The 10,608-nt window shown below is 38.3% G+C and overlaps 1 protein-coding gene and 1 long non-coding RNA gene across 2 annotated transcripts; one reads left to right on the top strand and one right to left on the bottom strand.

Annotated features, from left to right (window-relative positions):
• The first annotated feature begins 6,259 nt into the window (after window positions 1–6,259).
• LOC144714501 (uncharacterized) lies at window positions 6,260–6,767 on the top strand. Its single transcript, XR_013584369.1, has 2 exons — window positions 6,260–6,334; window positions 6,552–6,767. It is a non-coding gene; the product is annotated as an uncharacterized LOC144714501 (long non-coding RNA).
• Window positions 6,748–10,608, bottom strand: NPU (ATP-dependent helicase/deoxyribonuclease subunit B). The gene is made up of 9 exons (XM_078589252.1): window positions 10,414–10,608; window positions 10,274–10,336; window positions 10,141–10,196; window positions 9,241–9,334; window positions 9,091–9,151; window positions 7,647–7,728; window positions 7,521–7,576; window positions 6,968–7,031; window positions 6,748–6,887 (listed from the first exon to the last, which is right to left on the bottom strand). The coding sequence occupies exons 1-9, from the start codon at window positions 10,543–10,545 to the stop codon at window positions 6,818–6,820; spliced, it is 678 nt and encodes a 225-aa protein (XP_078445378.1). The 5' UTR covers window positions 10,546–10,608; the 3' UTR covers window positions 6,748–6,817.

The following is a 10,608-nucleotide window of genomic DNA, read 5'->3' as shown; positions in this document are numbered from 1 at the left end:
TTATTTATTCAAATATTTAATTTACATCTCAAGTATCCTTCAAGTATAAATATTTAGGACACATTTTCAAAGACATGTGATCAAAATGATGGTATTATCACAATTCACTCAACAATAGGTAGAACTTGTGATTCATAGGTAGAATGGTGATATAATGCAGTATCAACAATAGTATAATAAAGCAATACACCGGCAACGAGAACATTGTCATGTGCCAAACAAAAACCAAGTATAGCACAAATTTTAAGGTCAGCATAGAGCTAGAGTCAGTACAGATCTCAGGGTCAGCACAGATCACGAAGCAGAAAAAACTCTAGGTGGTACAGATCTCAAAGTGTCCCGGATTTCAAGGTTGAACTTAGCTCTAATAGTGGTATGGATATAAGAGGTAAAAGTTGAGAAAGAACCGAAGTGGAAGAAGTGAAAGAGAAGAAACCCATCGCCGCGCGAAGTGGAAGCACAAGAGAGAGAGAGAGAGAGAACACAAACAATAGGCTAGATTAATTTAAAGGAGAGATTACGTACCCTTACCTAAGGTTAAAGAAAACACAATATAGAGATATCCAAATGGGATCAAGATGACATAAATACTAAGATAGATAAGGACAGTGCATTACGTTCTGTAGGCCATGTCACACTCTTACACAAGGTTAAAAGAAAATTATAGACATAGGAAAGGAAAGAAGGTGAGATTTTTTTAAGAAACTTTCATCTAATAGACTAAAATTTTGAGAAGGAATATATCATCCTCATACATATGCCATGATGCGAACATCTTCACATTGACAAGGATGATGTCAAATACTGACATGATATTTGTTTTAACATAAACTTCTATGCCTCGTTTAAGTTCATTAAAATTAACTATGTTAGTCATTATTCATGTGCTTCTAAAGGAGTCCAAGGGTATGTGTAAAGATTTAGCGAATCGAGACGAGATCATAATACAAAGACCACTTATCTCAAAACATATATTCTAAAAATTTCTATTCATAGAATTTCCGAGAAGTAAAACAAAATATTTGAATAGAATAGCAATAACTGCCCCCACTTAAATGGTATGCATGGTTGATGGTTTGATAGTTTGGAGATGCTAGGGGGAGATAATGGATAATCCATTAGTAAAGCCACATGAATAGATTTATAAAAAATTATGAAAGTTTTTATACCTTGAAAAGGAAAGGTTGACTCATGTCAATCCATTCATATCCATCAATAAATGTCCATCCCTATTAATCCCTTAATCCATCTCTATCTACCCATCATCACTATCCATGTATCCCCCTTATCCCATATATTATTTTATTCCCTTACATATCAACCTCTTCTTCTTATTGTATTATTAAATTATAAAATATATTTTCTCTTTCCCAGATTAACATTTTAAAAGGCATTGAATTCCTAATATATATTCCCAATGGAGACAACCCTTTCTGCTCACTATCTAGTCAAATTCTTTTGTGAGTCAATGTTTATAGATATTCATTGATGAACTCAAATAAAAATGATAACTATTACCCCAATTTTAATTTCATCACCCATAAATTAAAGTATGATGGATTAAGAGCTTCTAGCTGCGTTATTTATGTTTAAAAAATCTAATATGACATATTTATAACTAATATAATTATATTTGTTGATCATTTATTAGTAAAAATACTTATGCGTATGAAGTAAATAAATATCGACTCATCAAGTGAGTCTTCTGCTTCAACAAATCAACTCAAATACTAGAAACAGGAAAGTAGTGAGAATTAACTGGAAAACTATGTGATGCGCAATTAGAGAATCTAACCCAATGAGATTACCAACATTTTCCATAATGAACAACAATTTTCCATTTCAAGCGCCATTATATGGCTTGAATACATTATAAAATATTTCAACTATGGGATACCCATAGAGTATGTGACTTCCAAAAAAATTATAAGAATAAGAAGATAATGGTGTGAAATAGCTTAGTTTTATTGTGAATTATATCCCTACGAAAAAAAATAGAGACACAAGCTTAGTGCCTAGACTGTTATTATTGGAAAAAATGTGAGGCCCTTGTGAGAAGAGAGTACCCATGAAAAAGTTGGGTAGTGCCATGATTTGCATCAACCCTTTATGTATCCATATATTAATATTTCATTTAGCTCAATCGTTGCATACCTTTTTGCTTATTTGATGTAATACGAAGAGCGCCGGGATCGAACGGCTCGTATTACGTCACAGTAATGATGAGAAATGGAATTCGATAAGTTCGTTTAGATGAAATGAATGTCGTGAGAAAACCCGGATGAGCAATAAGAGACGACTACGAATCAAGAGGGACGATCGACGACGTCCACTAAGAGAGATATTGATCTGATTAAACTCCCAATGACCCTTAAGACCAATTAAGGACGACTACGGTGTAAGGGGCATCTAACGGCCCTGATATGCTCCAAGTCTAAGGATTAGTGAGTAATCGTTTACCACAAAGAATTCCTATCTCTCGACAGGTGGCTAACCTATAGCAGTCAGTATCGTAATCCTAGGCAGAGGAATCGATAGCGGGAGACGACACTGCAACAGGTAATAATAGCGGGAATTAATGGAGGAGAGACGAGCAGGTACCTTGTTGATGATAGTCCACGACAGCGTAGTTCGGTTGGAGGTCAGGCTGATGAAGGAGACTCGACAAAAGCAACTGGCGTGAGGAGGGCGGAGACCCGACGAGGCGTTGATGGAACAGGCCGACGACGGCATGCAGGCGTGCAGGCGCAGACGCACACGTGTGCGGATGCGCGTGCGGCGAGAAGGTGGCCGCGGTGGGGGAGGGCACGGGTGCGCAGGGACGCGGGCGCACGCGGGCGCAGGAGCGCAGGGGCACGAGCGCACAGGGGATGCGGGCGCGCGGGTGCGGACGCGCTGGAGCGCGGGTGTGGACGCGCTGGAGCGCGGGCGCGCGGGTGTGGTCGCGCTGGTCGCGGCGCACTGGAGTGCGGGCATGCAACCAGGGCGCAGCCGCACGGGCGCGGGCGCGCCGAGCGTGGGCGCGCTGGGGCGAGGGGCGCACCGATGCAGCGCGTTGGGGCACGACGCACGGGGCCGAGCAGGGCGCGCGGGTGCGGCACACAGTGGACCGGGCGCGGGCGAGGGATGCCCGGATGGTGTTGGCGGTGCGGCGGTGACGGAAATGCTGGACTCGGTGAGGTCGATGGTGACGGCAGAGCAAGAACTCTGAATCTTGGAGAATAACTGCCCAAGAACCTCAAGAAGGAGGGCGGTTTCTTGATTCTTGGAGGTTCTTGGAGGCAAGAACGAGGGATCGCTGGCGGTGAAGTTGGCGACATGACTCCGGAGTAATCTCGACCAGGAAGTGTAGCGACGACGACGTTCACGAACTGCAAGGTTGAATCTTCGAGGTCGACCTCGGAGTAGTCTCAACGAGGAAGCGGTGAAGACTCCCAAGAACTGCAAATCTTGGATCTTTAGCTTCGACCTCGGAGGAGCCTCGACGAGGGCGGTGTGGGCGACCCACGGAGTAGTCTCAACGTCAGGTTGGGAAGGCAGACACGTTCCCCACTACTTTCTAAAATTCTATCTATCTCTATCTCTCTAAACTCTAAGGTAGAATAGGAACACAAATTTTCAATTCAACAAAAGCCTTCTTCCACTTGGGCATGCTATCCCCTTATATAGTGAGGATAGGTGCCAAGTGACGTCGTGTAGAGGATGAACCGTCGCTAGACGTGGTTCGACCTCTATTCAACGGTTACAAGAGAAAAGAAAAACACAACATGGACGAGGCCCAAAACACCAACGCAGTCCGTAAGGTCCATGAACGAAAATACAATCAAACAATACAAAATAAAAATGCGAAAATGGGAAGATACTTACGCGGAGTATTTAAACCCCGGATGGCGAGCGTCAACGCGAGCAGCCCGGTGTGGTTGGGCTCATCCCGTCCCAGCGTCAACTGGATGGTCCCCCATCATTATTTGTCTGTAAATGAGTCACTCTTTCTCTCTCTCTCAAGCTTCCAGTACCATATAGAAGCCAAAATTAAAAAACTGACATCAAAGATATGATGCATCACTTTGTGTGATGACTAGGATGACTCATGTTTCTAAATAAAAGATGCCTTTGTTGAAAATCTTAGGTTGGCATGCACCAAGGAGACTATTCCCTTAAAAAGAATTATTCTTCAGCATTTTATATATGGTTAGCTAATGCCAACTGGAGTTCAATTTTACTAATTAAATAAGTATTCTGTGCAAATCCAAAGTTTGTGGAATGCCACATGGGTATAAAACCCAACTAAAATTTGAAGAAAAATTATACAATACTGACCAAAACATACCAAATATCTTTTGCACTTGACACTTCATGAATACTAAAATTAAAACACGCATCTTATTGTAAAATAGGAACACTTAATCAAGGACAATAAACCATCTTGGTATTAAAAAATATTCTCTAATGTTTTCAAATTTACGATCAGAAAACACTTCATTTGTACAATAAATTATTCAATTACCTACAAATAGAATGGCTCATTGAATTATTTTGTTTCTCAAATAAAATATTCAAACATCAGGCTACACATGGTTTTTTACAATAAGGCTTTATAATCGCGCAGAGTAATTTGGAGTAACAAAAGGCTGGTATTGGAATAGTGTTTGCACCAATATGATATTTTGATGTACTAAATTCGTTTGCATATTTTTTTGATGTATTGAATCAAAACAATTATGTGAAATTTGATGTAACTATATGTTGCTTGGCTAATAACTATACTAAAATTGTTTATTATGTCAAGTATGATATGCAAACAAGATCATCAAAACACGCTATAAAGTTCAAATGATGTGACCAAAAGCTCTACAAATAATCAAAGCTAGACTTTCTGATTTTTCACACTTCAACAATTAATAGATGATAAATATTCATTTTGGTCAGTTATACGCAATAATGTGTCCAATCAGATGAAATTAATCTCAAATATTCGATGGGAAATTAATTCATATGGATGGAGGAATGATGATATAACAAATGAATTTTGAATATATGAGTGATACTAAGCACATAGTTACATAAGAAATTAATGCTATTGAATAAATAACAATATTACTGAATGGACCCAATCCAAACTACATATTCCCATGCTATTCGTCTAAACATTGACCAGTTTAGCCACCTGTTTTAATAAACAGGTGCATTTAGTTGATCATGGTATTAAAAAAATGACAGCTGTTTAATGCCGGTTAAATATTCAATGAGAAAAATATTGTTTATTTGCAAGAAAAGAGCAAAGGGCATTTATCATAATTTAATATCTGACAACAAAAAATAGTAAAATTTATTTCAAATCAGGTTAAGGCATCCCCATTTTGGTAACTGAATATTGAAAACCTTCAAAATGCATTTTATTCCGTTTTGGTTTCCCTCCATACGTCTGTTTCACGGCGTATTTAGTTTGATGTAATTTTGATGATGAAATGCGCCACTTTGATGTAATCGCGTAGGACGAGACGGGTCTCGGCCATGGAGGGGAGAAGGGACGATCGCGTCCAATAGCAGAATACTTCCTGGCAACCCGCCTATAGGGAGGGTCACCCTATTTAAAGGGAGCACACAGAAGGGAAAAGACAGAACTGCCCTTAAGACGTGTTAAATATCAGATCATATTTTACAAACTTAAGGCATCTTAAGACATCATCCCCACTAAGAAATGCACATTTTCTCTTACTGGATCATACTTCCACGAAAGAAATTGTTGATTTCACATCCAGCAACCGATATTCTTCAATATTTCAGGATGGAAAACAATTCATTATGATTGTATAATCATTATAAAACCATGATCTTTACTTTACAGATTCATCTAAATCATTATGATTATATAATCATTATAAAACCTTGATCTTTACTTTACAGATTCATCTGAATCATTATGATTATATAATCATTATAAAACCTTGATCTTTACTTTACAGATTCATCTGAATCATTATGATTATATAATCATTATAAAACCTTGATCTTTACTTTACAGATTCATCTAAATCATTATGATTATATAATCATTATAAAACCTTCATCTTTACTTTGCAGATTCATCTAAATCATAATGATCATATAATCAAGTGTTATAAAACTATGCAGTCTGAACTATTCATCAGGATAACGCGATGGCTCACAGATGGACGGCTGAGATTGCACGGCTTGAACTACTAAAATCTCTATAAATACGTGGAGTCCGCCTCAATTCAATTTAAAACCCTAGTTCTTCAGAAGTGTAGATTCATGCTCGGCTACGTCGAAGAAGCACGTTCCTGCCAAGATTGCAGCGTCTACCAAACGAGTTCTAATCGTTCTAATCTCTTCTGTTCTTCCCGATTCTAGCGTTCTTCGAATCCAAAGTTATCGTACCGAAATTCGTTTTGATTCCTCGAGATTTCCTCCATTTCTCAAATGGAATTCAACAGCCGAACTTCAATCACGCTTTGACCGATTACTTCGTGTCCTCTACATCGAAGTGTTTTTCTACATCAATGCAATTATGGATTTCTTCGATGCAGATTTCCATGCGTGATTACCGCGTGTTGCTTACGATAGGCGTTGCACCCATCGCAGATCTATTAAAATGGTTGTGTCACCGTAAGCATAAATCAATATCACTTATCAGTGTGTGGGGCAAGAAGTTGCCATTTTTTGTTGATGACTCTCTTCAATATAGTCATGAATGAGAGGCAGCATCGCTCCAATACTCGTGAATTTTCTACCAAAATCTTTGATTTGCAATCTAATCAAGTTCTAAATTTTAGCTGAAAACAAGATTTTGAGTTCATTCCACCTTGGCAATTCCTCCTACGCCCGGTAAACCGCCGCTCTCTGCAACCGTCTCTCGAACAAACCTGATATAACAAGGTCAGTAAAGATCGAGATCTCCATTCTGAGAGAGAGAAAAACCCTAAAGTGGGTAAGAGACATGCACCTGGCTAGCTTGTCATGAGAAGATTGAAGAACGTAAATTGCAAGTACAAAAGACAGCAGAAGACCTGCACATTGGTAAAAAAAAGCAATTTCCAATCTTTTTTTTGATCGTGCCTCGTAAGGTTGGAGGAAGAAGAATTTTATTAAACTTGATGAAACAAAATAATGAACCTCTTATCTTTTCAAAACGATAAGAATCTCAGACATCAAACAACATATAATTTGGTCAACGCTAACGGATGAGATGAATTTACACGTTTGAATTGGGCAATCCATCTTGCTTATTAAGAATTCAATTGGGCAAACAATAGACGATTATTGAATCATTTTGCCCAGCTGACAGAAGGAGAAGCCCAATAAAACTTGGTTGCACAGTTAGCTAGAAAAATAGCATTTATTTCCTAGCTAATCGTTAATCTGACATTGCCAGGATGAGGACCCGCAAAAGATTATCCAACTTTCAATCTAGATAGTAATTTTTTTTTTTTTGAAGAAATCAATCTTGATGGAAAATGTTAATTTGTTTTGACAATATTGAAGGTGGATTTGGTTACCTGATCCAAAAAGGACATAAAATCCAGCAAGAACATCCACTTCAGACTGCTCAATCCTGTCAAGAACATTGACAATTCACATCTTTTCAATGTGTTAATGAGATGGAAGCATAGTCATGGCCATACCATGTGTATCTAATCAGTACGTGCTTTGGCCAGTGTTCTGGTGTCCAGAATTGCTTCCTTATGTCTGGATGAACTTCAATAACTGCAATTTTTGTTTTTAGATTATGATTATTACGATGTTACAATGTTTGATTACAACACTTAACAACATGCAGTCACCACATCTGAAATATACATCACTTCTATAAAACTGGCAATGGATAAATGAAAGATCTACGGCTACCTAGGGTTAAAGTCATTGATGATGATGTTTAATGGCCATCATCATATGGTTTCCGAGCTAAGGTATAGTTTGACATGCAGTTTTCATCCTCAAACCAGTTTCCAATGGCTATCATCTTTGTCATCATTATCATCATAATTTGTTTAATTCCACGGCATCATTTTCAAGCCCCACATGGATGATGATGATGATGAAGTCATCGTCCGCGGACCCTATCTCCGCCCCGGCACAAGGGTATTTGATCATCTTGTGTGTCAGATGTTTCAATTTAAGTTCATCATTGTCATCATCTTCATCATCATCCATCTGTTGAATTCCACAGCATCATTTCAAGCCCCACATGGAAGATGATGATGAAGTCATCATCTGCACAACGGTACTTTGGTCATTTCGTGTATCAGGTGCTTCAATTTCAGTTCATCCTTCTTGCTTATCATCCTTGTCATTATCATCATCATCATCATCATCCATCAGTTGAATTCCACAGCATCGTTCCAAGGCCCACTTGGATGATGATGACGTTGATAATGATGATGAAGTTGTCATCATCTGTGAAGGGTATTTTGGTCATTTGATATATTGGGTGTTTCTATTTCAGTTCATCCTTCTTGCTTATCATCGTTGTCATTATCATCGTCATCATCATCATCAACATCCATCTGTTGAATTCCACAGCATCATTCCAAAGGCCCACATGGGTGATGATGATGTTGATAATGATGATGAAGTTGTCATCATCTGCGAAGGGTATTTTGGTCATTTGGTGTATTGGGTGTTTAAATTTCAGTTCATTCTTTTTGATGTCCAACAAAGAGGAGGGATTAAATACAAAGAGAAAAACTACCCTAAATGTTGAATGACAGAAATACCCCTCACAAGACTTTACGGATTGTATAACTAGAAACTGGGATTTAAAGGCGAAAACAACCCTAAAATCCAAATTGAAGCACTTCTGGGAAATATCGCATTTCACAATTTTGACAGTCTATAAAACCCTAAAATTTTCAGCAACAGGCAGGCGCTACAGACATTGAAAGGCGAAAAAAACCCTAAAAAGCAAAGATAAGCAAGAATGTTTAACAACAGAAATATCAGCATCATGTATTTACTCTAAAGTGTTAACTAGAAACTTGGTTTTAATAATGTTTAACAACAGAATTTCTGTTTGGGGAATTCAAAATTAAAGTGAAAGTCATAAAAAAATGAATTGCGGTTACATACAATGATGAGGCATATCCACAACTTTTGCGGTGACACCGTGCAGATCATTTCCTGAGTATTTCTGGTAAATATCACATTTCACAATTTTTAATGAATATAAGTCTTACAATATTGAATAAATTTATTGAAAATATAAGAGCTGAGTCTTACCAATTGTACGTCAATCATGGGGACTTCTGAGCTCTTTCGATTTATCACAAAAAGCCATGGAATGAGAAACTTCTCGTGGCCCACTTGAAACGAACTACAAGAAATGTGTAGAACAAAATTTAATAGCTTGTGTAAATAAAAATGAGAAGAGATAAATAAAATTTTCATTTACTTTTTTGATTAAGCAGGATAAAGCAGTTTACTCCAAGCTTGAGATTTACGTTATATAAATTCAATTGGTTGTTGGAATTCAATTTGGCCCCCTAAATTGAACTGATTGTAAACTGGCATAACAAAGTTACTTGATTATTGACTCCCATAAATAGCAAAGTTACTAGATTATTGACAAGAATTACACAGATTGTTTTATTCCTTGTCATGTAGCATCAAATCAAAGGCCGATTCAGAAAACCAGAACACTGATCTTATCTGCTTTCTACAGAGGAGTCTCATGGTTCTTTACTGAGGAACATTCAAGAACCCTAATTTGAAGTGCACTCTATCAAGACAATAAATGTGAATAACTTAGGGAGACAAATCAAAGTTTTTCTTTTGAATGAAACGAGGGAAGATCACCCAAGACAGTAATGTTACTAGATAATTTACGATGGATCCAGAGAATTTCACATATTGTTTCTTCGCGTTTACATTTAACCTCATATCAGAGATAAATTCAGAAATAAGAGCACTGACTTTGTTTACTTTTACACGTTCATGTAGAGGGCATGGAAGAGCTAATCTCCAGTATCATGAAACTAGACGATTTCTCTAATGTTCGGCAACCAGTTTGATTTTAATAAAACCCAATAGTAGAAATTTCAACAGAATATCATCGAGGCAATAATTGTTTCCCCTTTCAAGAATCAGGAAAAACTCAAGAGCCCATCAAAATCGACGTACAGTTTGTAAGGATCCGCACCGGTGTACCCAGCCGGTCTTTGAATCGGAAGCAAAGCCTGGAAAGCTAAGAACTACATCAGGACTCCAGACGCCAAAGAAATCAAGTAAGAACACAAAGATTCAGAACCCTGACCTCGCGATTGACCGCGAACACGGGACAATTTCGGCCAATCACGTCCTCCCACAAGGTTCTCGACTGAAACATCCAATTCAAACAAGCAATTAAGCAAAAAAAGGTCAAATTCCGCGATCAAGAACAAGGATTAGACCCACCGAGTGATATTGCCCCGATTTGCTCATCAGAACAATGTCTCCCGATCTGTACGCGTCAGAAAATCCCACGAGAGAAGATAGAACGAGAACGACGGCCGAAATTCTCTTGAACGGGAGGCGCTTCTCTGCCATGGCGACGGAGATGTGAGAGAGAGCTTGATATTCACCCTCTACTATGGTCACATTTCTGAAATA

The sequence above is a fragment of the Wolffia australiana genome, chromosome 17 (genome assembly GCF_029677425.1).
Source record: "Wolffia australiana isolate 7733 chromosome 17, ASM2967742v1".
Lineage (NCBI taxonomy): Eukaryota > Viridiplantae > Streptophyta > Magnoliopsida > Alismatales > Araceae > Wolffia > Wolffia australiana.
Note: the sequence above shows the minus strand (reverse complement) of the source record. Positions and strands in the feature narration are given on the sequence as shown.